Raw genomic sequence first — 26,874 nt, forward strand, 5'->3', positions numbered from 1 at the left:
GTATTTTAGTGGGGTGGGGTTCTGCCCCCTCCCCCGAAATCTTTGTCTTATTGTCTCTGATGACTTTTGCTTTCTTGCTGTACTTAACCGGACTCCACAGATTCGTTAGGGAGCACTCTTTTCTGTACCCTGGGCGAATACATACAAGATTGCTCTAATTCTTAAATATTTGGCAGACTTGAAGCTCTTTGGACCCTTAGAATTCTTTAAGGGTAAGGATATTGTCAAGGACTACCCTGGGAAAAGAATGGACGTCCTGGGCGCAGGAGAGATAGCCCAGCTTGCCTTTACACCAGACACCCCACATGGCCCCCCAGGCCTCACCAGGAGTGATCCCTGAGCTCAGAGCCAAGAAATCCTGAGCACAGCCATGTATGGCCCCCATACCAAATAATTAATAATAATAATAGGAAGAAGCATCTTTAGAATTATCCACCGTCCAGGGACTCTGAGGGTGGTGGGTATGTCATGCCATTTCAATTAGCTTGACATTTTCCTCAAAGCACCTGCCCTAGGTTCCACCTACCTTGCCGCAAACCAGGCCTGACAGATCAGTTCTCAGGCTGCCTGAGTCCACCCACCTGGTGACCCAGACTTGGTCTTTCAGATGGGAAGCCCGGTGCCGGGCAGAGAGCGGTGAGCGGGAAGGGGAGGAGCGCTGGCTGGTTCCAGCAGAAAGAGGCTTTGTTTGCTCTGCTTCTTTGTCAATGAGGCAACATTCGAAAACAACAAATATTGGGTCAGAGGACCCATGCCTTCCTGCCTTTCCCCTTCAGGTCAGCTACCCTCTGCACGTACACAAGTCCAGCTTTTTCTTCAAAGGGGCTCATTTTACTGAAATGTATGCATTTTATTCAGCTTACGATGAAAGATTTGGGTCAGAACTTAGATTGGTTTGTAACTGAAAGCACTTTGAACTTGCCTCTATCCCTTCCTTCCCACCCTCCCCCATCTCCTCCTGCCCACCCCCCCACCCCCTTCCTCTTCTGAAGGAATAAAGAGTAGATCAGAATCAAGAAGGTGGGCGGAACCTTGAGAAGACCCAAAATTAGGAGACCTGAGTCCAGTTCTGTGCCCGGGGAACCGTTTTCTCACTGTCCAATGCCCCTCTAAGGAACAGGGTTAGGGATCTTGGTTCCTCTGGTGCAGGGTCAAGATCCTAAGCCCCTGGGCAGTGTGTGGTGGTCGGGCTGCCGGAAGCTAGACTTCCCTGCTCTGGCAGCAGGGAACCAATGCAGGCCCCACGGGAGCTCAGCCGCTTCTCCTAGATCTGGGGCTGCATGTCCTTGGAGTGAAGAAACGAGCCATAGAAGAGCAGCGGCAATGCCATGACAGGCTGCAAAAAAATTCAGCTAGGCTACAGTTTCGGTTCCTGGAACTGAAACAGTTTCCATTTTCCCTATATGGCACAATACAGACCAGCCAACTAGACCCCACCTTGAAAGTCCCTGAGCCCTGCAGGTGGACTCAACCAATCATTATGCCCCCAATCAACAATGCTTAAGGCCACACACAGTTTTTCGTTAACTCCAAAGAATAAGTAGTTATGTAACCATGCCCTCTGAAACTAGAGTCGGGGTCCCTTGTCTTGAAGGCACTGTGTCAGTGTAGACTTGGACCCTGGCTCGAGCTAGCAATAAAATTCCTTGCTTTTGCATCGCAAGAGGGGTCCCTCTTCCTTATTCTGAGACCCGGAACTAAACAGGAGAGTCTGCAGCATTGTCTGATCCTTCTCTAGAGGGCTCCTAGATGAGTCCCAGCTTCTTGTGTCCCTACTTCCTGGGAGAAGCAGTGTCCCCCTGTGGATGAGGGTGTCCCTGCAGGGACTACAACTGTTGGCTTTTACTTCTGCCTCACCAGCTGGCTCTGGACTTTTATTAACCCCTGAGAGCAGTTAAAAAGCAAGTGTGATGATCCAGGGCATCAGGGTCAGCGACACACACGCAACTTCCCCCAACTCTCTTCTCCGAGTTTGAGATTAGTTCTCAGCCTCTAAGTCTTGCCCACGTTCTAACTGCTTTTGGTCGCCTCCTCGGTGGGCTTGTGGTGGTGCGCCTTGGGGGAGATGTCAGGCTGCTGGAGGGAGGATGGTCATGAGTCCTGAAGGCTAAGTGGAGGCCATAAGGGACGACAGGGGCAATGTTTGCAGGCAACCCTGGGAGCAAACCAAGGGCCTTGGGTCTATAGTGTGACTTATGTCGGGTTTTTCATGCATTCGTTTGGTTTTTCACTGCTCTTGTTTTCAAGAATGAAGAGCACCATCTCCATTATTTTAATTATTGGGGAGCAGCACACCCCCTGGAGGTACTCAGGCTTACTCCTGCCTCTGCCCTCAGGGATCAGCCCTGGAGGAATCAGGGGGCCGAAAGGGGTGCTGGGCTCCTAGAGTCTAATGCAGCAGGCAAGCGCCCCTCGCTGCCCTGTCTCTGCGGCTGAGGCGATTTTGTTCTCTGCTGATGGGCTCTCCACAGAGCTCTGCAGCTGCCCCGTTCAATCGGGGTCTGGCAACAGCCCCCTTCCCTCTCCAAACCGCCTGCATGCAATGAGCACCCGCCCCGCCCCCACCACCCCCCCCCCCCGCATCCACCTTGCGCACAGCACCTCCGCTCCCCTGCAGCCCGAGAAAGCCGCATTAACTAGGGTGGGGGCGGAGTTGGGGGGGGAGTCTTTAATCCCCTCCCAGTCAGCATTTCTCCGCCGGATTCCACCCTGGGGGGCTCTGGCAGTGAGGTGACCCGCGTGGGTGGACTGGCGGGGGCGGGGTGAGGGCCGGTTGGGCAAGGGCTGAGCAAACAAGGAGGTCAAAGATTGCGCAGTGCCCGCGCGCGCGGGGATAAAGGGGCGCGGGCGCGGACAGGGGACACACCAGCCGCTCCTGAGCGCCCAAGGATGAGGCTCGCCTTCAGCGCGCTGCTGGCCTGCGCGGCCCTGGGTGAGTGCGGCCGGCCGGGCCCTGCCACCGGCCTTCCTCCCCTGCCCACCCCGTCCCGGCCCCTCTGCCCTCTGCAGCGGCTTTGGCACGACCTGGGGGGTTGTGTGGGCTGAGTCTGCCCCTCTTCTCTTCCTGCTCTCCTGGCTCTCGATTGCTCTCCATGCACCGAATCTTCCAGTCCTGAGGGACAGCAGACCTGCGTTCCCAGCACCCTGCTCGCCCCCCGCGGCTGCAGCTGCTCAGTCCAGTCCAGCTGGGTCCTGAGGGTGTTGCAGATGGCCAGGGTCGCCTGCCCTCAGCCTCCCCAGCTGGGTGTCGTCATTCTTCAGCCTTCATCAGCTTTCTGCTGTTTGGACCACAGTGTGGGTGGCAGAGGGCTTGGGGCAGTGCCAGTGCTCAGGTGGGGTGACAGTAGTCTGTAATGGCCACATGCACCTCTGGCTTTAGAGTCCCCCCTCCCCCCCACCTAAAGACAGGTGGAGACGGAGGGACCTCCAAGGAAACACAGTGTACACTGGAGCTGAGGGGCTTCTAGTCCTTCCTGGCACAGTGGCTGGTGGGAAAGTGTCTCCTGCAAATTTATCCCTCCTGTCTGCTGGCCACACAGAGGGACAATGCCCCCCCCCCCCCAGGGTATCTTCTTTTGCTCCCTAAGCAGAGACAGTCTGGACTCTGGCCAGGCTCTGTGTGTGCAGGGTAATCTGGGGCAGCACCCCACTCTTCACATCTCTCCTTATTTATTTATTTATTTATTTATTTATTTATTTATTATTTTTGGCTTTAATGGGTCACACCCGGGGATGATCAGGGGATAATCCTGGCTCTGCACTCAGGAATCACATGGGATGCCGAGGATCAAACCTGCCTGCAGTGTTATCGCTCCAGCCCCATCTATCCTTTCTTAAGAATCTCCCAGCACCCTGCTGGCCCCTGAGTGATGCTAACAAGCTTCAGTGAAGTCCTTTGAGGCTTATGTCCCCCCCACCCCCGCAGTCCTGTGTGGTGAGAGAGACTCAGGACACAGAGGAGTAGACTGTCCCTCTGGGCAGCACTCAGCTGGGAGGTCACTAACAGCCCAGACTCAGAGTGTGGGGCTCGGGAGGATGAGGGGTCAGAGCCTGGAAGGAGAAGACCTTTCAGAGCGAGACTCAGGGACCTCTGACCTCTGTCCCTTAGGACTGTGTCTGGCTTCCCCCGACCTGACCGTGAGATGGTGCACCACCTCAAACCATGAGGCCAGCAAGTGCGCCAGCTTCAAGAAAGCCCTTCCTGCGGATGGTCCCCTCATGGCCTGTGTGAGGAGAACCTCTCCTCAAGAGTGCATCAGGGCCATTTCGGTAAGCGGCTGCTGCCTTCTTCTGCCCCCACTTTCCCCTTCTTCTACCATTTTGGGACAGCTCTAGCTTCAAGGGTAGGAGGCTGGAGGGAGGAGGAGTCAGACCCACAGCTAAGAGGATCACTTCCAAAACTCGGAAAGGAACAGCCGTCTTCAACGGGCAAATTCCAACGTAGCCTGAAAGCACTTTGATCTGTAAAATCAGAGAGAGTGCGCCAAGAATATTGATTTGGAAGAGAGAAAAGGTCAGTTTGCAATCAAAATGACCACATGACAGGGTTCGGTAGAGCCTGATATGAGTGAATCTCAAGGAATAGTGCCTTCTTTGTTTTTTAGGTTCTCCAAAATCAGACTTGCGTATGATTGAAATATGCAAGCCTGCAATTGCACATTGTGTTAGTGGACATGAAGGGAAAGAGTAACAAGAGTTATGGGGAAGATGCACTTTGTGCTCGGTATGATGATGTCTCGGGGGAGTAATGAAGCTGATTATACCTACCCAGGCATGGATATCCGACTAGAAACACTGTGGGTAGAGTAGGCCGGGCGGTTGAGACAGAGTGTGCACAGGGCTGGCTGGGGGAAGGGTTGGGTTATTGAGTTGCTGGACGGGAGCCAATTTGACAGCAGCAGGGCAGATAGGAGAGTGGCAAGAGGGATGATGTTGGGAGGGAAGGCTCGTTTATCAGGGCATGATTAACTCCAGGATTTGTGATTTAGTAGAGATTGATCTAGGGTGTGTGTGTGTGTGTGTGTGTGTGTGTGTGTGTGTTGCACAATTGGACTAAATCATGGCTTAGTTATAAGTCTTGATTTCTGATACTTTCGACTCTGGCCCACACACCCCTCTAGACTTTCTTGTTTTTTTTTTTTTTTTAATTTTAAGGAGTATATAAATAAATTGCAGGTTTTTGCTCTAAAAATTGTAAACATGGTTTTACTATGTGTTGTCCTTCCAGATTTGCTTTTTGTTCCTTGATATTATATTCATCAGAGTCAGCTGGGTTGTTGAATATAGCTATTGTTCATTCATTTCACAGCTCCACAATAATTCAGTGTGTTAGTATAGCATGGGTTATTTTTTTTTATTTTCTGAATTTATTTTCTGTTTTGTTTGGATTGTTTTCAGTTATTTGTTATTCTCATCAGGGGTTGAAATTGGTCTATAATATTTCATATTTCACAGTGACATTTAAAGCTTTGGGAATTTTGGTGCTTAGCTTGCAGTGCAGGGTATATTAGACTGTGGAGTCATGTTTTTCATCAGTCAGGAAAATTTTTAGACACTTTCTTTTTAAATACTTTTTATTTTTCTATTAAAAACAAAACTCTAGAACTCTAAGATAACTCATTATGCCTAGTTAAATCTAATCTCCAGATCTTTTTTCTTTTTGCTCTGTTTTGTTTTCGGACTCCATCCAGTGGTGCTCAGGGCTTACTCCTGGTTCTGCACTCAGGGATCACTCCTGGAAAAGCACCATATGGTGCCCAGGATAGAGCCTGGGTCAGCCATGTGCAAGGCACGCACCCTGCCCACCGTACCATGTTCCATCCCCCAGTCTCCAGATCCTTTAATCCATCTTTCATAGCTTCCATCTCCACACTCCCTTTTGGCAGGAAAAAAATTCTAAAACATAACTTTAGTTTACTGGTTCTCACTTTAACCATGTCTCATAGACTTTTTGTCCATTCATCCACTTATTTACATATATATATATATATATATATATTGCTTCTGGACATACCAGTTTAATTTTCCTCCTTTGATTCCTGCTAACTTTCTTTTCTGTGTTAAGCTGTGTGATCATAGCCGTCATGGTATACAGGGTCCTTCATATGATGCTCTTCTCCAATGCATCTGTTCGTCCTAATCTCCACAGACCTCAGGGGCCCAAGTCTGTTCACATTGCTGCTCACACAGTGTGACTTACCTTCTCCTGGGTTGGTTATCTGTACCTTGATTGTAACCTTTCCTGCTAGTTCAGAGTCTTCTGGGAACCTGGGCTGCTCTAGCAAACACCTTGGTTCTTGATTCCTTGAGGCTCTGCTAAAGCTTAGACTTTAAAGAGCTGCTCTGGCTACAGCCATTGTTTGCTTATTTATTTTTATTTTATGGTATGTTTGGCAGGTAGGGAGAGTCTCTGGAATTTTTGTGATACCAAGAAAGTCACAAAGATAGTCTCATAGGTGGTGTCTAGCTATGGAATAAAAAGGTCTTTCTCCAACATGAATGTGCTCAATAGCCCAATGATATTTTGTAGTGTTTGCAATATTTAATAGCACTAATTGTACTATTAAAGTTATGAGTGCTTGGAACTGGAGCAATAGTACGGTGGATAGGGTGCTCACTTTAAATGCTGCCAACCCACGATCAATCATCAGCTCCCCATATGGTCTCCTGAAGTGATTACTGCCAGAAGTGATCCCTGAGCACAGAGTGAGGAGTAAGCCCTGTGCACTACTGGGAAAAGCTCAAAAACAAACAAACAAAAAAATAGAGCTGGAGAGATAGTACAGTGGTTAAGGCATTTGCCTTGTATGTAGCTATGTTCATGACAATGGTTTGAATCCCAGCACCACATTTGTTTCCCTGACCATCTTCAAACGTGTCCCCTGAGCACTGCCAGGTGTCTGTCCCGAAATAAATAAAATAAAAATAAAAAGGGAATTTTAACATAGTTAAATTGTAAACTTTATATTATGTACTTTATTACAATAAAATCAAAATAGCCATGGCCAATAAAAATTTCAGCCAGACAAAAAGAATCAGATTATGTTTTGTTTAATTTCATTTAGGAAGCTTAATTTTCTTATTACCTATAACAATACAGATCTTTAAACTTTTGCCTTTTAATTTGTATACTGGCAAGGATTTCTAGAAAAGTCATTTTGGTTAAAGATATTTTAAGAAAAATATTAAGAGTACAGAAAATATGATGTTTCTCATTTTAGTAACAAATAAATTCTAGGCATAGTGGTAAGGCATCTGTAACATTTCAAATAAATATTGCAAGTTTAAAGATGTGAATTAGTAGAAGCAGAAAGTTAAAGAAAGCAGAAGGGACACCGCATGATTTACTAGCTGTCTGACCTGGGGAAGTTACTTCAACTTCATTGCTTAAACTTGGTTCCATTTAGTCTGGGGCTCAGGGGGTCATACCCAGCAGTACTCAGGGTCTGTTCCTGTTTTTGTGCTCAGGTGTGATGGCTGGCAATGCTCAGGGGACCGTAGGCAGTGCAGGGCATTGGGCAGGGTTAGCTGCATGGCAGTCAAGAGCTGTACGCTCTGTGCTGTCAACTTTAAAAAGTATAAAACGGAGCTGAGTTGGACAGAGTGAACTGTAACTTGTCTAAATAATTGATTAAACAAACAATGAACCGTGAAGAAAGTAATAATCAGAGCCTGACACTTAGGATAAGACAAGGGAGGGCCAGTCCTTGAAGGCTTCTGCAGCTATGTGGACCCAGGACAGGAAGTACCAAGTAGAAAGCAAAGAGATGAGATGACATGAGGTTGTCCAGGCTCCCCTCCCGGTTAAGAGGGGCTGTCAGGCGCCCAAAAAAGACCTCAGTAGGGGGTCCAAGATAAAGATGCGAGCTCTTGGCTCAAAATGTGAAGTGGCAGGAAACAGAGCAAGCAAGAGTCCCTGAAGGCTGCTGTGCAGGGCTGGGAAGGAGAGTATGACTCCATCCCTCCCACTCGCAAGAGGAAGACGGGGCCATTCCCTCACCAGGGAGGCAGACGCCTGTGCCTACTGGCTAGTCTGACTGCAGGGAAGGTTCTTCTGGCCCTCGATCCCAAAAACCCACCAGTCACCTGCACACATCCAGGTTTGGGTGTCCCCTCCTTGGAAGAGGGAGCCTCCCTGAGGTCTGATCGGCTCTTTTTCAGGACAGTGAGGCGGATGCCGTGACGCTGGATGCGGGTCATGTGTTCGAGGCCGGCCTGGCGCCCTACAACCTGAAGCCTGTGGTGGCAGAGTACTATGGCTCCCAAGCGGGTCAGTTCTCGGGGGGAGAATCAGGAGAACGTTTGTGGGTCTTGTACTCCCCCAGGTAGACGCTGCATCTTATCTTGTTAAAATAGCGGAGATGAGATGCTGATGCAGCCCCACAGCTGGGAGAGTGTGGAGGAGGAGAGACCCCCAAGAGCCACCCCCAGGCTCTGGGAGCCTTGAGGCATGAGAGCTGGTGGGAAGCGAATGTGCTTCCTGAAGGGATGGGCCTGCTGCGTGCAGTCTAACCCAAACTCCTGAGAGCTGAGCTGTATTTAACAGCCCACCAAACACCACAGGCATGACCCATGCAAGCCAGAGCACTGCAGCAGCATCACGTGGCTGTCCTGCAGTCCCACACCTCTGTCAGTGGACAGGAAATGCCTAGCGGGAGCTGGGAATGTGGCGAGAGTCGGGAATGTGGCACCTGCTCCCACATCTCCAGTTTCCTGTCAGGTTTTTTGTTGGGAAGTGTGGGACGGAGAAGGTGAGATCATCCAGGTCCCAAATGCACAGGACCGTCATTCTTACCTTCGCAAGAATGAGCCCCGTTTTCTACGCCCAGGCTGAGCGACTCTTGCCCTGCTGTCTCTCTGCAGATAAACAGACCCACTATTATGCTGTGGCAGTGGTGAAGAAGACCAGCAACTTCCAGTTTAATGAGCTCCAAGGCAAGAAGAGCTGCCACACGGGCCTGGGCCGCTCCGCCGGCTGGAACATTCCCGTCGGCCTGCTATACTGGCAGCTGCCTCAGCCACATGACTCTCTGCAGAAAGGTGAGTGGGCAGGAGGCCGGGGTCTCCGCCACTCAGGACCTGCTGGGGCCATTCAGCCACTCAGCAGGGTGTGATGACTTGGGGGTGGAGGGAAGGTGAACCAGCACCAAACTGGCAGGTGTGAGACTTCAGCCGCTCTGAGGAGGTATCGGCCAGGGTTGCTCTTCTCTCGGTTCCCAGCACCCCCCTCCCCCCCCCCCCCCAGAGGCCTTCTTGAGAAATGGAGAGGGCAGCAGAGGGCCTTTGTCAGGGCTGTTGTCGGGACTGGTCACGCATTTCCCAGGCCTTCTTTCCAGCCCACCCAGCGTGTTTCACTATGTGGAGCTTTCCCTTGAGGCCGTGGCCTTGCCCGCATATCCCTGGCAGGCCTCCCTCTGTCTGAGCCTCCAGTCTCACAAGGCCGGGAGGCAGAAATGCAGGGGGTGGCAGCAGAATTCTTTGTGAGCAGTAGGAGGACTCTTTCCTTTTGGGAAGGCCCCGAGTTGGGTGATGGAACATATGTGGGCTCGGGGCGGCTCTGTTCCCTCCTGAGCCTGTGGTCACACTGGCTGATCAGACTCTGTGGTCTCTGTCTCCTTGTTGAGCAGCGGTGGCCAGTTTCTTCGGGGGCAGCTGTGTCCCGTGTGCCGACGGAAAGACCTTCCCCAAGCTGTGCCAGCTGTGTGCGGGCGCAGGAGCTGACAAGTGCGCCTGCTCCACCCACGAGCCCTACTACGGCTATGCGGGCGCCCTCAAGTGAGTGACTGGTCTGTGTTGCGGTAATGAAGGTGCTCTTCGGCTCAGCGTGGACGACCCCTCAGGGCCCAGACACAGGGAGAGGTGTCCAGAGGGTCCTGTCAGGGACTCCCAGGCTGGCACGCCCACCTCCATCTGACTCCATCAGGAAACTCCTCTCCTGGGGACCTTTTCTCCCTCCCCAGCACTCTTAGATGCGGCCAGTGGGTCCTCTCCTGGCACTGTGCAGAGCGGGAAGGCCCAGGGTATCACTGGTGTCCAGGTCAGTCTTCCGTGATGAGTACCCGCCTGTTATCAGCTGCAGCCATGATGAGTACCCTGCCCTAGCACACAGCTTGCATGGCGGCTGATTATTCCCTCTCTCTTTTTTTTTTATTTTGGTCACACCCAGCGATGCTCAGGGGTTGCTCCTGACTCTGTACTCAGGAATTACTCCATATGGTATGCTGGGAATCAAACCCGGGTCAGCCGCGTGCGAGGCAAACGCCTTACCCGCTGTACCATCACTCCAGCCCCAATATTCCCTGTTTTCCTTCCTCTATAGCTTCAAGTTTTCTAACCAGCCAATGGCATGTTTCTCTTCTCTGGAAACACTGTGTCCTCCCCACTTCCTCCAGCCCCGCCCCACCCCGGAAAAAAAGTTGAAAACTCTTCTCTGTGTGAAAATGTCTTTAGTGCCTTTTGACTGCTTTGGGGCGCAGACTGAGGACACCCCCAACCCTGCATCTCAGTGGTACTCTGACAGTTCACGCCTGTAGTCCTTCAGCTGCACATTGTGAAGGGCCACCCACAAACTCTGCCCTGTCCAGTGTAGGATGGTGGGCGAAGGGCAGAGGGAAGGGTGGCCAGGCAGGAACCTTCTGGATTTCTTGCCCGCAGGTGTCTGGCTGATGATGCCGGGGAAGTGGCCTTTGTCAAGCACTTGACAGCACTTGGTGAGTGATGGGGGAAGAGTTGGCAGATGCCCTCCCCTCCGTGGGTTTCCTGCTCTCCTGATCCTTCTGTCAGTAGTCAGATAGGAGCAGAAGGACCTGCCTTGTGTTTCTCCCTGTGCAAACTGTATCTTGTGGGGGCTCTGCTACACTCAGGGGCTGCTTTCTCTCAGTCCATCTCCAGGCCACTGGGACTCTGCCTCCTTGTCACTATTGCCATAGCAACGGATGGGGGCGGGCTGGCCAACCTTGTCTGCAGTTGGCCTGCTGCGATGAGAGCTACTGTGGGGTGGGGCAGTCACCACTGTACACATCAGAAGATTATTTTTCCTGCCCATCCCTGACTCAGGGATGTTGAACAAGTCAGTTTCCCGCAGATTCCTGGTTCCCAATAATCACTCCAGACAGATTATGGTTCAGGGCAATTCTAAGGGAAGGGAAAAAGAACCACAACTTGGGGTTCTGTCTGTCGTGAGCTCACCTGGGCTTTCTTTCTCTGCCAGAGAGTCCCGACAAAGACAAGTATGAGCTGCTGTGTCCCGACAACACCCGGAAGCCAGTGGACCAATACAAGGACTGCCACCTGGCCCACGTCCCTTCCCACGCTGTGGTGGCCCGAAGCATGGGCGGCAAAGAGGACCAGATCTGGGAGCTTCTCAACTATGCCCAGGTGCCCCATCCTCCCTGCCCCCTCCTGCTTAGGGCCCTGCTTGACGGGGCTTTTCCTTTGATCCCTGTGTGCCACCGTAGAAGTAGGGCAGAATAGGAACCACATAGAACTTCCTTCACTTGCCCACTACCAAGATGCACGCAGTCACTGGAGCCTAGTCCTGCCTGATTGGCTTCAAGACTCTTCATGTTGAACCAGTACACAAAAGTGGTCCTTTCTGCTTGATCCCATTTAAACCTGCCTTTCTAGTTCAAGAGCCAACAGTCTTCCCAAGAGCCCTTGCAAGACCTTAAAAGGACATCACTGCAAATGTCCCTCAGCTCAGCTACAAAATCTCAGCCCTGCTTTCCTAGAGCAGTGGGACGTCCAAGCGAAGCCCACTTCTATGCCTCTCCCCTCTTCTACCTGTCCTGAATTTAAGTGGAAGGAGGGATGTGTTTCTTGCTCTCAGAGCACTGCCAATCCATCCAGGAGCACAGACACAGGAGTGCTAGCAGGGGGCCACGGGGGTGAGATTGTGAGTGGAGGAGGCACCAGGGTGCAAGATCAGGCCTCACTGCTCTCTCTTCAGGCAGTAGGAACTTTTCCTGCTTCTTTGCTTCCTGGGGATTTTCTTTACCTTCAGTCTCATTTTGCAACCTCCCATGGTCACTGTAAGTCACTAACGATCGTGTTTTGCCCTGAACAGGAACATTTCGGTAGAGGAAAGTCAGGAGAGTTCCAGCTCTTCAGCTCTCCTCACGGGAAGGACCTGATGTTTAAGGACTCCACCCAGGGCTTCCTGAGGGTACCCGCCAAGATGGACACCTGGCTGTACCTGGGCTACATGTATGTCACCAGCGCTCGGAATGTGAGGGAGGACACACGTAAGTGCTACAGAGGGAACATGTGATCTTAGGGACTCGGGAGCCTGGAGAGGGTGGGCACCAGCAATGGGACCTGAACAACCACCCTGATGATTCTTTATCTGCCCTTCTGTGCTGCCCAGAGTTGGCTGGAAGCTCTGTGGCATTCTCCCTCCCTGGCTGTAACCAAAGGGTAGAAAATTTATATTTGAAGAGACTTGGGGTTTATACCTGCAATCATCCCTTTGTGTAAAGTCAGGGTCGCTCTGTCCACTTTGTGATGCTATTAGCCTGGCACAAGTAAGGCAACTAGAAAGCACCACTACCGATGGGCACAGTTGCAGCTCATCCCCCTGGCTGCCTTGTGCATGGAGAGCCTGGAGCACTACGTAAGTCGCTTCTGCTCCTGAGTATGCCGCTGGGGTCTTGTTTGACTACTCTCTTTCTTTCTTTCTTTCTTTCTTTCTTTCTTTCTTTCTTTCTTTCTTTCTTTCTCTCCCTCTTCCTTCCTTCCTTCCTTCCTTCCTTCCTTCCTTCCTTCCTTCCTTCCACTTTTTGGATCACATCTGGCAATGCTCAGGCATTACTCCTGGCTCTGCACTCAGGAATTACTGCTGGCAGTGCTCAGGGGACCATATGGGATGCTGGGAATCAAACCACGGTTGGCCTGTGCAAGGCAAACATCCTACCCACTGTGCTATCGCTCCAGCCCCTGACCACTCATTCTTGAATGAACTGACAGTCTAACCTTCGCTGTGCCAGGTGCGGGGCATCCTGTGGTGAGACGTATATTCGATCCTGCTCTCAGGGCACTTTCCCAGTGGGGACACAAATTCACTCACAAATAGCTACTCTATCAAATGACTAGAAATAATCTGCTCAGATGATAAAAAACAAAACAAAATGAAAGAACATGGTCTTCTGAGAGTACAAAACAAAGAAAAGCAATCCTGGAATTGAGGAGAGATTTCTGTGAGGGAGAGAACTGAGCTGAGTCTGCAAGGGCAGCAGGTGACCCGCACTCAGCTGATGTTTACTGCACTGACCATGAACAACACCAGTCATGCCCTGAACAATGGGGGCCACAGAGAATAAGTCGGCCTCTCTCCCTGGTTGAGTTTGTGTTCCCTTGGAGGGAACAATGAGCTACCAGTACATAAATAAGAGTAGCTGGTTAATGCAATTTCTCAAAGAAGATGGAAAACATATCAAACAGCCAGGAGTGATGGATTGATTACTCAGGAATCGAGAGGAGAGTGGACATCTCAAAAGAAATTATTTTTAAGCTAAATATAAATGATAAGAAATAAACCAAGAGACCATTATTGCCTTCACTTTTGAAGAGTGCTCCTGGGGTGGGAGCTGTCGGGATATTGCTGCAAAATCTCAGAAGTTGCGCAAAGACAGCAGCATTTATCACCAGCAGGTGACTTCTGGTGGCTCATCTGATCTCTAGTCCTCCTTCTTCTCATGCCGTAGGCCCGGATCCCCCAAATGAATGCAAGAAGGTGAAGTGGTGTGCAGTGGGTCACCATGAGAGGGCCAAGTGTGATGAGTGGAGTGTAAACAGCGGAGGCAGAATTGAGTGCGAATCAACAGAGTCTACAGAGGACTGCATTGCCAAGATTGCGGTATGTCACAGCATCCCTGCCATTGCATCTTGCTGTTCCTGGGAACGGCATAGGAATCGGGATCCCTGGAACCATGTCTTCCTTGGGGGTGTCTACCTTAAAGAAGCCTCAGCACTTTTGAGTTTATAGCTCTGAAGGGCTTCTTAGGGCCTTAATTATTTCTGGGTCAGCACACAGTAGGGCAAATGGAGGAGTGCCTGCTTGGGAAGTCATAATAAGAGATGGGGATGCCAGATAGGTATAACAGCCTGTGGTGTTTATGCAGGCTTCATTTAGTTGATCACTAGAACATTCTATGTTTGCTTCTGAAATTTTGAAAATCCTAAAGAAGAAGAAGAAAATAAGAAGGTCTGTAATCTTCGAGCTCAGAGGGAAAACTTGTTAATTGGGATAGACAGCTCTGGAGAGCTATTGAATATTTCTCAAGTCACCTGATTTTTTGTTTGGTTAGTTTGTGGCCACACCAGACTGTGCTCAGAGATTACTCCTGACTCTGTGCTCAGGGATCACTCCGACTGTCTTCAGGGATCACTCCTTGAGGACTTGGGGGCACCATATAGGGTTCCAGGGATCCAACCTAGGTTGGTTGCATGCAGGCAAGAGCACTACCCACTATACTATCTCTCCACTCCCCATATCGTAGTTTTAGAAAATACAATGAAATTTTTGCTGTTCTGGGGATTAAAGTTAGGACTTTACAGAAGTATGTGCCTTAGCACCAAGCACACTTTGGCCTTCCTAAATCTAGAAAAAACAATTATTTAATTATTACATATCCCAGTGTGGATGGAATGCAATTATTTAGATATTTTCCATACTACCACTTAAACTTCTTTACTTCTTTTGCCTTTGTAAATCATACTTGCATGTTTTTGTTACAGCGGTAGGGCGTTTGCCTTGCACGCAGCCAACATGGCCAACCCGAGTTCGATTCCTCCGCCCCTCTCGGAGAGCCCGGCAAGCTACCGAGAGTATTCGATATGCCAGACACAGTAACAACAAAGTCTCCAATGGAGACGTTACTGGGCCCGCTCGAGCAAATCGTTGATCAACGGGAGGGCCTTTACCTTTATCTTTTACATGTTTTCTTTAAAAAGTTGTGCACATATTATTTAATTATTTGATTTGAAAGAACATTGCCATTCCAGTGGAAAGCTTAGCATTCTTGCTGAGTCTAACACCTCTGTAATTCAGGAGTGGTAAAACCTGAAATTTAATTTAAATATATTTCATTTGTACACCAAAATATCATCTACACCAAGCACTGAAATAGCACTCAGCTCTCGTGATAATCAGAAAGCACAGACATAGTGTCCAGACCCCAGTCCACTCATCTGTCATACAATTGAAACTTCAGTTGTATGTGTCCAAGATGCTGCGGGACTGTCTTTGAAACAGGAAATGAGGACTGGGTAGGGGGCTTCTGATAAGTCTAAGCAAGGTACCCAGAGTTGATCATCAGTGTATTAGGTTTGGGTAAATATGAGACACAGTTTCTTTTCCAGGCTGAAGGTACCAACGGATCCTTTGGGGATGCAGAACTTTTTACTTGTTGTCTCTCTGGGGACCTTCAGTATGTCAACTTCAAGAAAAAGTGGGGTGGGCAGGTGGCACAGGAGACAGTCTCTTTTCATCTGCTGTGATGTTTGGTGTCTTTGTAGAAAGGAGAGGCTGACGCCATGTCCTTGGATGGAGGCTATCAGTACATAGCGGGCAAGTGTGGGCTGATGCCCGTCCTGGCAGAGAACTACAGTAAGTGGAGGAGACGCCTCTCTGTGCTTTATTCTCTTAGGGCCATGGGAAAATCAAAGACTCTTAGCACAGCAGTCCCGAAACCCTTGCTCCCTGAGCATCTCCTACTGCCCCTCCCTTGTCCCATCCTTGCTCTGGTGAGGCTAGGCTCTTCTCTGACACGTCCCACCAGAGGCATGGAGGTGGGGACTTTGTTCCTGTGACATTCCAGCTAACGCAGAACCCACTGCAGAGGAGAGCCAAGTTCTCAGCTGGGATTCCCTAAAGTCTCCTTGCCTCCAAAACTTACAGCTTTTTCTGTTGTCCTGGTGCAGGGATTCAGAGAGAGTTTCAGGGACCACTGAGACAGAGGACAGATGGGGCAGAAAACAGTATTTTGTGGCTAATTTTCAGAGGCCAGTGATCTTGCAGAATCCAGAGATTCTACTTAGGGGGAATGTGGAGATACGTATTTATTTGAGTTTTGGAACACAGTAGGGTGGTGCCCAGGGTGTATTCCAGGCTCTTTGCTCAGGGATCAGTTGGGCCTCAGAGAACCATATGTGTTGCCAAGGATCAAACCTGGCTCCACTGTGTGCAAAGCAAGTGCCTTACCTGCTAGGCTACCTTTCCAGCCCAGAACCAGAGATATGTAGACTCTAGTTTTACTCTGAACAATGGCATGAGGAAGAGATGATTTTTGCATGAGTGTTTAATGATTTCTTAATTTTCTTTTCTTCAGAAACCCAAGATGCTGGCTGTACAAACACAGCAGAAAAAGGTGAGCTGGAAATGGTAACTGTGTGAATTAAAATAAATTCATGTTGTTTTGGAGAAAGGACATGGTAAACGTCAATGAAAATCAAAGATAGATGATGCAGTGGAAGAAATAAATTTTTGGAATGCAAAAGAATGTGGATTTTTTTACCTTTGCCATGACTCACATTCAGAAAATTTCACTCAGGACCAGAGAGATAGTACAGTGATCAGGCCATTTGCCTTGCACATGCCTGACCAAGGCTTAACCTCCAGTACCATGTATGGTCCCCTGAGCCTTGCTGGAGTGCCAGGGATCAAATCTGGGTTGTCTGCACGCAAGACAAGAGTCTTACCCTCTGCACTATCTCTCCAGTCTCCTTACTCCTTTTTTCCCCCTTGAGAAGCAAGGTAATTCTTTATTGAACTAAACTTGCTTCTAAAGATATGAGAGGAGAGAAAGAGAGGAAATGTGTTCAAGGGAGAACACAGCTTTCTCCAGAGTGGAAATAATGAAGTAAATAAATGCAGAGACAAGCAAGGCTTGAAGAGCAAGCCTTTTTTAAAGTTCTGAATAATCTGATAAAGTGAATTGTATTTCACTTTAGTCAGTTAATGGTAGGATCTTTTCAAATAAGGAACAATGAATAATTTTGTTTCTGTAGGGATTTGACAGGCTCTGATGGCAGACGGACACTTGAGGAGGCCCAGTGGTATTAATCTTAAGTCCCTTTTTGTTGTTTTCCTCATAGGGTATCTTGCGGTGGCAGTGGTTAAAGCATCATCTGGTATTACCTGGAACTCTCTGCAAGGCAAGAAGTCCTGCCACACTGCAGTAGACAGAACCGCTGGCTGGAACATACCTATGGGTCTGCTCTACAACAGGATCAACCACTGTAAATTTGGTGAGTGCCTCTTGGGAGGTCTCTATGCTCACTGCCAGGCCCAGAGATGTGTACTAGGAAGAGAGAATACGGATTGTTTTTTCGTTCCCTTTCTCTTGAACACCTCTCTCTGCTGTGTTGTGCAAAGTTAAATATTTTAGGACATAGAAGAAGAGAAATACTGCATGATATCACTTATAAACAACTAAAAGCAAACTGAATTCAGAGCTACAGAGTAGATTAGTGATTTCTAGATGTAGAGAGTTGGGAGGAGGGCAGGAAAATGGGTAAAAGTGGTCAAAAAGTATAAACTTTCAGGTATGAATAATTCTTGGGGACTTACTGTACAGTATGGTAAATATGGCTAATAATACTGCATGATATATTTGAAGGTGTAGAAGAGAATAAATATTACAAATTTTCATTATAAGAAAAAGAATTGTAACTATATAGTGATGAACATTACCTAGACTTAATCCAGATGATTTTGTAATACATTTGTAATATTGAATCAATGTGTTGCACACCAGAAACTCAGTACTGTTATATCTCAGTTTAAACAAATCGTAGCATGGTAGCATGGTCCTCCCGTTGTTCATCGATTTCCTCAAGCGGGTCCAGTAACGTCTCCATCATGAGACTTGTTGTTACTGTGTTTGGCATATTGAATACATCACAGGTAGCTTGCCCGGCTTTGCCGTGCAGGCGAGATACTCTCGGTAGCTTGCCGGGCTCTCTGAGAGGGGTGGAGGAATCGAACCCGGCTCGGCTGGGCCAGCTGCACACAAGGTAAATGCCCTACCGCTGTGCTATCGCTCCAGCCCAAAACAAATTGTATCTCAATTAAAAAGTTAATAGAGAATTTTAAAAATTTTTGACTAGTAAGAAACAAGGGGATATAGGTATTCATTGTGTGAACGTTATAATCGCTGCTACTCCTCGGGTCACTTCCCAGTTCCTGCGCCCCTTTGAGGGTCTGGAAATCAGACCTTGTTCTCAATGCTCTGAATAGCTTAGTTCTACTTCCTGAAAGTCTCTGTGTAAGTTAGCCCTGGAGAAATGCTTTCTATTGCTTCTTTCTCATTTACATGAACTTCCTGTTACATCCTTCCTGCTAAATATTTGCAACCACTTTGAAAGGAGAGACCTCTAAAGACAGTTAGGAACCAGACAAGTCTGGGTTCCGAGGAGGGCCTCACAGATAAGATCAAATTGCTACAATTCCAATGCTGGTGGGCAGCAAAATTTTTCTGGGTGGCATTTCTGGTTTCTCACTCTACTAGGGGACTGCCAGGCCCCCTCCCCTCCCACCACTTCACAGCCACAGACAACAGTTAAAGCTGTGGGGGAGATGTCCCAGTCTCTTCTTGGGCTCGGACTTCTCAGGTCCATTAAAGCCTCTTCTAAAAACAGCCGGGGAAGGAGACTATGAAAACAGGGTCATAAGCTCAGGGAATGAGCCTTGGAAGCACACGTTCTTTCCATCTCTTTTCTCTTTGGGTTAAGTGATGCCACTGTCGGGGTACCCATGAACTCTATCAGCCAAATTACGACGCTCACTGCTTTCTACTCCGATCCTCAATTAAGTTTCCTTTTAAGTGAGCCCATTCTTCCCAGCTTGGCCAGACACACCTGTTCTGTGTTAGGCGAAGGCCACCCAAATGGATTCAGCAAGAACTGACTTCCTCTTGTTCTTCTGCACAGATGAATTTTTCAGTCAAGGCTGTGCCCCTGGCTACCGGCAGAATTCCACTCTCTGTGAGTTGTGTGCTGGCTCAGAAAGTGTTCCAGGAAAGAAGTGTGTCCCCAACAACCATGAGAGATACTATGGCTACACCGGGGCTTTCAGGTGAGTTTCAAGGAATCGTTTAGAGGAATAGAAGGAATAGTTCATAATAACGCCTATCCTGACGGGTTTCAGTTGAGGAAGGAGGGTGAAATTCTTTCGTTCCTAGCCCATAGTCCTGCGTGTGTGAGGGTACCAGCTTAGCAAACACAGGGACAGTCCAGGCCTCTCCAGGATGCTGTCCCCAGAGACCTCACAGTGACTGACAGTCGGAACTGGCTCTACAGTGCTGATTAGAAGTTCTCGCTAGGAAATGATATACCTCCCACCTTCGGTGCATTCGACAGCATAAAGGCTTTTTTTCAATTATAAAATAGAGCAAGGGGGGCTGGAGCGATAGCACAGTGGGTAGTGCATTTGCCTTGCACGCGGCTGACCTGGGTTCGATTCCCAGCATTCCATATTGTCCCCTGAGCACGCCAGGAGTAATTCCTGAGTGCATGAGCCAGGAGTAACCCCTGTACATTTCCAGGTGTGACCCAAAAAGACAAAATAAATAAATAAATAAGAGCAAGGGTTGCTAATAACATCTAACCTGTGGATCTGTATGAATAACACAGAGTCTCACAAAGAAGGAAAACAAAAATGTTGCTAGTGCTGAGGTAAGGGAAAGCTTAGCATAGTTGAATATAGGATTCGGGAGTCTGAACCAGGCTTTCATGCACGTCTGAGGAAACTGTAACCATGTTTACCTGGAAATACACAAAAGGAAGGCACATAATCGCTACACTTCTATTTTATGCTTAACCTTTTTATAGAGACTCTTGTGCACCTCTTGACTTTATTAATTTTTTTTTAGCTTTTTGGGTCACACCCTGCAATGCACAGAGGTTACTCCTGGCTCTGCACTCAGGAATTACTCCTGGCGGTGCTTGGGGGACCATATAGGATATTGGGGATGCAACCCAGGTTGGCCACGTGCAAGGCAAACGACCTACCCGCTGTACTGTCATTCCGGCACGACTTTATTAATTTTTCACGAGTAGTTCAGCTGTACAATAATGGCGATAAACCTATAAATCATTAAGGAAAAATTAAGATGATCCAATTTATGGCTTAGAATGACCATGTGAGTTATAGTGAGTACAATTCACAGTTTCCAGTTTTCACAAAGTAGGGTGTAAGTAAGGAATAGCCTTGCTGGAAAATGACTAACATCTTGATAGATGCTAGGAATTGACCTAGCTCTGATGAGGGTTCAGTGTATAGAATGTGGAGTGTATAACTACATAGAAAATAGGAAGGTTAGAGGCTGGAGCAAGAGCACAGCGTATAGGGCGTTTTTTCTTGAATACAGCTGACTCGGGTTCAATTCCCAGCATCCCATATGGTCCCTCAAGCACCGCCAGGAGTAATTTCTGAATGCAGAGCCAGGAGTAACCCCTGAACATCGCTGGGTGTGACCCAAAAAAGAAAATAAAAAGAAAATAGGAGGGTTGTTTTCTTTTTGTTTATTAAACACATAATCTTCATGACATTAGTGAAATAAGGATAAAGGGGAAGTTCTAATTGCTGGTATCACATGACCAGCCCTGGACCTAGAAGACAGCAATCCTGAATGACAGATGTGTCTCTGACCTCCTCTCTTCTGTCCCCGTCTCTGGCAATCTGCAGGTGTCTGGTTGAGAGAGGAGATGTGGCCTTTGTCAAAGACCAGACTGTCCTGCAGAACACTGGGGGTATGTACACATCCTTCTCTGTCCCCGTAAGTCAGAGTCCCTAGATTCGCCATGCTCAGGACACCTTTATGGAAGTGCTGTATGCTCTGTCAAGAAGTGTTCTCTCCGGCTCTGACTATTTTGTGAAGGGAGATGTGTTAACCTGAGTCAATGGAACAGTGAAGACCATGAGGTTCCCAGTTGTTTCTGAGGAACCTTCAGGAAATTTATATTATAATGGACTTGATACTCATCACATTCACAATTCATATTGAAACTTTGTGAGGCATCCCAAATAGGTCTTTAAACTATGCCTTACATTTCCTAGATCTGCTCACTGAGAAGACTAGGAACAGCGACGCAGCAGTAAGAATGAGCACCAAGATCTTGGCTTCTAGAACCATTTTGTACTAGAATGATCCAAGGCCCCATGGGATAACTGATTATCTGGGACAGGAAAAATATGTATGTTGAGTCTGAAATATCACACTGAAGTGTTTAGGATGAAGGGACATGGCAAAACACATGGATGCTCTTTTGAAAGGCTTCTCATTGACCCAGAATGGATATTTTGAGCATTAAAAGAAGCCATAGGGGGCAGAGATGTAGTTCAAGTGGTTCCATCCCTGGTACTTGGTACTGAATGTCCTCCCTTCCAGAACCACCATCTGGGGCCCCACTGACCCCCGAGCACCAATGGGATTGAACTTTGGTAGCGAGAGATGACCACCCATTGAATCAAATCAGAATACACAGCCCATTCTGATATTAATGAAAGTGAAGGGAAAGTACTTCCCTATCAAGGAATCCTAATTAATAAATATGGAAAGTATGATAAAAGACTATCTTTTGGCAAACTAAAGATTAATGATCGCTTCAAGAAATGATCACCAGTAGGTATCAAAGCAGTGGATGAATAAATATTGGATAGCTGTAATATTAGAAAACAAACACACAAGTAATGACTCATGGGTCCCTGCTCCCTCTTGGTCTCTCCCCACTGTGGAACTTGTTAGTGTCTAGGCAGTTATTCCCTCCCTCTTGTCCTCGCACTCAACCTCAAATCCTTCCTCTTCTAGAGTAAATTAGCAGATCCCCAAATCCTCCAAGAAGCCTTCCAATACAGCACATCCTCATTCCACAGTAGGAGTCATATTTAGGTATTGCTATTATTTAATTCATTAGTCTTCAGTAACTGTGGAAACTCTACTTACTTAAGGAAAATAGGTTTGACTAGTTTTTCTTTCTTATTATTTTTGCCTTTCCCCACCTAAAGATTTTCCTTATTGTACCAACAGAACAATTTTACTGTTTTTCTTTTTCTCTTTTTCAACTGAATCACCATGAGTTACAAAGGTACAAAGATGTTTAAGATTGAGTTTCAGGCCTACACTGTCCCAACACCAAGTCTTGCTAGGATCCTCTTTGCTCCCAGAGAATCTTTTCTTCTCTCCCTCTTACCGTGTCACACGAGACACACCTAAAGCCCGTCTCCTTCTTAGTCAGTGTCTACTGCATGTGTTCTCAAGGTGCTGGTTCTGAATTCAGACAGCACCAGGGAGAGTGTGTGCCACAAACTAGAAAGAGCTTTTATCTGTGCCCTGAATTTCGCATTTGGTTTCTGTTCTATTTTCCTCTCCTTTAAGACTATGTCTTGGCGAAGACAGAGACCATCATATTCAACACTAAGAGCTAAACTTTCTAACTAGAACAGAATGAGTTTGGAGACAAAGACGCTGGTGGTGGTGGGCTGGAGGTAAAGAAAGGAGAGATGTGAGAGGTGATTTGTATAGTGACTCAATGAGAGAGAAGCAGGTGATTTGGAGTTTTCTATTAAAACTAATAGCTTGGGGAAGTGTAGAAAAATAATATTTTCACATTATATGTAAAAGTTATGATAGTGAATCCATGTGTTACTTGTTGAGTCCAATGAAAACTATTAAAATTAATAAAGGATTAAATTCTTGCTTTTTATGGCAGGAGGGAGGGTTGTGGAAACTGGGACAACACTGTGAATTGCTTCAGGAAGATGGAAGGAAAAATGTTTTTGGAGAAAATATTGAATGATGCAAGGATCTGAGAAAAGGAAATGAACCAACACAGAGGCCTGAGCTCATAGATCTAATAGGAGCAAATCAGACTTAAAATACTAGCATAGGGGCTGGGGATATGACCCAAATGGTTAGCATCGCCTGGCACAATGAGCCTTGAGCTTGCTCTCTGGCACTGCAGGGCCCCCTGCCACGCCCCTAGCACTAAGTGTGGACCTGGTAGACCCCCTCATCACTGAGGGTGTGACCTCTCTATAAAAATAAAGAATTTATTGACCCAACGTGCAGAAGGGAAAGTCTTGCTTGGTGGTACCAGCATGGTATAGTGCAGAAAGTATCAATCTGCTTGTAGAGCCAGAAGTCCTGGTTGAATTCAGTAGAATGTAGACCTTTTTGCGCCCTATCCCAGGATGAGGTGGGGCAGGTTGGTCAGAAACATTTCTGGTTTGAGCTTAATCTCCTGTGGACAGGGGGCATCTCTCCCTTTCCACACCCCAGAATACTAGCATACTTTACTGGCCCCTGGCTCCTCCAAATGCCAGTGGGCTTGGTCACTCCTTGTGGAAGAGGACTTGACTAAAGGCATTGGTGAGGCTGACCCCTCTTTTGAACCCCAGGAAAGAACACTGATGCCTGGGCTAAGGATCTGAAGCAGGAAGACTTCCGGCTGCTGTGTACTGATGGCTCCACAAAGGCTGTGACTGAGGCTGAGAGCTGCCACCTTGCCAGAGGCCCAAATCATGCTGTGGTTACGCGGAAAGATAAGGCAGCTTGCGTTCGCCAGATGCTACTTGACCAGCAGGTATGGAGTAGCCAGGCCCTTACTGTTTCCCCTGGGTAGATGGGGATTGTTTGGGATTGATCCCAGTGGCATGCAAGCTGAGACTCATGCAGCCTTCTCCTGCTGGAAACTAGATTTGGGAGGGAATGGGTTGGGGAACAAAGATCTCCCAGGCCTGCCTGTGCCTGGTCATTGGAGATTAGTCCCCGTTTGATATATGTGTCCTCAATCCAAGGTCTGTCTTCCTGATCACCCTTGATCTTGGCTGGAGTGATAGCACAGTGGTAGGGCGTTTGCCTTGCACACAGCCAGCCCGGCCGAGCCGGGTTTGATTCCTCCGCCCCTCTCGGAGAGCCTGGCAAGCTACCCAGAGTATTCAATATGCCAAACACAGTAACAAGAAGTCTCACAATGGAGACGTTACTGGGCCTGCTTGAGCAAATCAATGAACAACGGGAGGACAGACATACATACAGACTTGTTCGGTGTTACCCCAATTTTCCCCCTGCATTCCTTTTTAAAATGAAGGACAAAGGTTCTATTTCTAGACCTTTCTAAACACAGGTCATGACATGTGAACTGTGTTTTTCTTGCTTGGCAGATTGACAACCATTCCAATAACCAAAAACCAAAACCAAAAACCAAACAACAACAAAAAACCCTAATGGGACTCTTTACCCTGGACCCTCACTCCAGGAAACTTGTCATTTTGGAAAAACAAGCAACTTAAGGTCCCTTGTGGGGAAATGCACAGCCTGAATATTCTAATCCTAAGGGTTCCCCCTTTTATTTCGGTTTTGGTTTTGGAGGAGCTATACCTGGCAATGCTCAGGAGTTGAGCCCAGGTTGGCTGTGTACAAGGCAAGCACCCTACCCCCTATACTATCTCTCTGGCCCCAACTAATCCTAAAGATTCCTTCAGCTACAACCATCACCTTGCCCCCAATGACAGCTCCCAGTCTATTGTTTCACTATTAGTTTTGTTTAGAAAAAAATTACCAATCTTTGTGGGCTCTCTTAAAGTGAGTGTTAATGACATTACACATGTGGAGTTCATGCCCAATTCAATCAGCTTAATCAATGGCTGAATAAATTGCAGTACTCCTACGTTTAAAAAATAATAATAACATTACACATTTAATGAGCAGTTTTCTCAGTGCAGATGGAACGCTAGTAAACTGCATAATCATCCTTTCACTGCTTAGGAAGCCTGAGGTAATTGAGCCTCTTCTCCCCACTTCTGCTTTTTTTCTTTTTTATTAAATCACCATAAGATAACACAATTACTAAGTTGTTCATGATTTTCAATTATACAGTGTACCAACACCCAACCCTTCACCAGTACACATTTCCTATTGGTGGTAGTCAAGCTTCTGTTTCAAGATAGGATCAGACTCAATCAAACATGAATTTTTGGGGGGACGAGGGGAAGTGGTATGCAGGGCACACCAAGCTGTGTTCAGGGCTTACTCCTGGCTCTGTGCTCAGAGATTGTTCCTGGCAGCTTCAGGAGACCAATGGGGTACCAGAGATCAAATCCAGGTCAACCGCATGCCCAGAAAGTGCCTTACCCACTCTGGCAACAAGGATGAACTTTTGACAACAACCAGTACCACACTCCACCCAGGAGCTCACATTTCCTATCTCCCCCCACAGTAACATTTGGAAGGGACTTGTTTCTTTCTTTATTTCCCGTGAGCATCCCCCAAGGAATGTGATCAATAAGTGGGGAAGAGAATTCAGACAAGTCGGGGCCAAGGTGGAGGGGTGAGGAAGACATTGCGGAGGAGTTGGGACCAGGATAGACTCTGTACAGAGAATTCTGAAGTCTCATGGAAGCTTGAGTCTGGAGCCGGAAATGATGAATGCCTGTGATGGATGTAGGAAGACCCTGTAGCATATCCCTCAGTTTCCCTTCCTTCCTCGGCCAGTCCCCAGGCTGCAGCCTCCTCCAGCCCAGCCATTTGTACTTACTGTCCTGGCCTCGGGTCCTCACACATTTTTTCTCCATTTGGCAGGCCGAGTTTGGAAGAGGCTCTGACTGTTCCGGCAAGTTCTGTATGTTTCACTCAGAAACCAAGGACCTTCTGTTCAGGGACGACACATTATGTCTGGCCAAACTTCCAGATTCAGCAACCTATGAAAGCTACTTAGGAAGTGAGTTTGTCCAGGCCACCGCTAACCTGAAACAGTGCTCCACTTCACGTGAGTAGAGGGAACAGCATGGGGGAAACACAGACCTTACACAGGCAGGGTTCCAGATGGGGGGAACCAAGGGAAGAGAGGACTGTGGCCCCCTGGAAGGATGACCACGTGAATAAGGTGAAAGGGTGAGGGAGTAACGGAACTGGGAGTTCTTTGAGAGACTGCTTGCATGAGGAGACAATGAGGGGCTCCTGGGCTCAGGGCACTGAGGTAATGAACTACCTAGCCGTGGAGAAATCTCTTGCAACTAGAAAAGAAAGCAGGTGTGTGCACATGCACATTTTGTGCTGCTCTATAACAGCAAGGGATATCACTTCATCACTTGAAGTAATCTGGAAGATCTGCCAATACCATGTGGGTGCAGGGTGACTATTCTTTCACTTTTGTGTGCATGGAAGTGAACCAGGGTTCTTAAAATATTGTTTCCTGGGCAGCACATATGTATTTTAACAGCTTCCCCTTGTCATTCTGATAGAAGGAACAAGTTTGCCTTTGCCACTGTTGTCGCATTGACTTACTCTATATCCTTCATGATGGGAGAGAGTCTGGCTTTGCTATTCTCTGCTCCCACTCCACATCTGAGCACAGAAACTGGTAATTCCAGGTGCTTGGTGCTTCTTGCTGTGCTCTGTTCATATTTCACCTGCCAAAATCAGGGCTCTAGGCTGCTTCTCTCCCCAGGAACTCAGGTTGGGATGAGAGAAGGTAGGGAAGCCATGTTTCCATCTTCAGTTTGTGGCACTGCCTTGAGAAGCACAGGGGCTGTGCAGGGGATGATGAGAAGGCAGCTTGGACACTACTGGTTCCACACACCAGAAGAGCAGGGCATCAAGTACCAGAGTGAAGTGTTTATTCACGAAATAGAAAATAAATGTAGTTGATTTTGACTTTCCTATCTCTCTGCTTTGCCCTCCCAGAACTCCTGGAAGCCTGCACTTTCCACAGAGTTTAAGACCCAAAAAAAGGGGCCACCAGCAGCTGGAGATGAAGCTCACATGTACCCCAGCTTTCCTCTGACTTCCTTGCCTAGACCATGTGGCTGCCTCCATGGAGTGGAGGTGGCATCTCTAGAGGACATCAAATAAAAGTCATTGATTTATCTTTTAAAAA

At 47.9% G+C, this 26,874-nt stretch overlaps 1 protein-coding gene across 1 annotated transcript; it reads left to right on the forward strand.

Moving 5' to 3' along the window:
- Positions 1-2,775: 2,775 nt before the first annotated feature.
- LOC130030153 (serotransferrin-like) lies at positions 2,776-26,874 on the forward strand. The gene is made up of 17 exons (XM_056121361.1): positions 2,776-2,932; positions 4,109-4,269; positions 8,161-8,269; positions 8,863-9,039; positions 9,627-9,774; positions 10,654-10,709; positions 11,210-11,376; positions 12,065-12,242; positions 13,701-13,852; positions 15,514-15,604; positions 16,326-16,364; positions 17,092-17,244; positions 18,928-19,072; positions 20,684-20,748; positions 23,396-23,580; positions 25,578-25,764; positions 26,682-26,874. Exons 1-17 carry the CDS (start codon positions 2,890-2,892, stop codon positions 26,714-26,716), a joined length of 2,091 nt encoding a protein of 696 aa, XP_055977336.1. The 5' UTR covers positions 2,776-2,889; the 3' UTR covers positions 26,717-26,874.

The sequence above is a fragment of the Sorex fumeus genome, unplaced genomic scaffold (assembly GCF_029834395.1).
Source record: "Sorex fumeus unplaced genomic scaffold, SorFum_2.1 ptg000044l, whole genome shotgun sequence".
NCBI lineage: Eukaryota > Metazoa > Chordata > Mammalia > Eulipotyphla > Soricidae > Sorex > Sorex fumeus.

Coding starts and splice junctions, on each gene's coding strand:
- LOC130030153 (XM_056121361.1), top strand. CDS start 2,890: ATGAGGCTCGCCTTCAGCGCGCTGCTGGCCTGCGCGGCCCTGG. Junction 9,775..10,653: donor GGCTATGCGGGCGCCCTCAA/GTGAGTGACTGG, acceptor TCTTGCCCGCAG/GTGTCTGGCTGATGATGCCG. Junction 16,365..17,091: donor TACAAACACAGCAGAAAAAG/GTGAGCTGGAAA, acceptor TTTTCCTCATAG/GGTATCTTGCGGTGGCAGTG.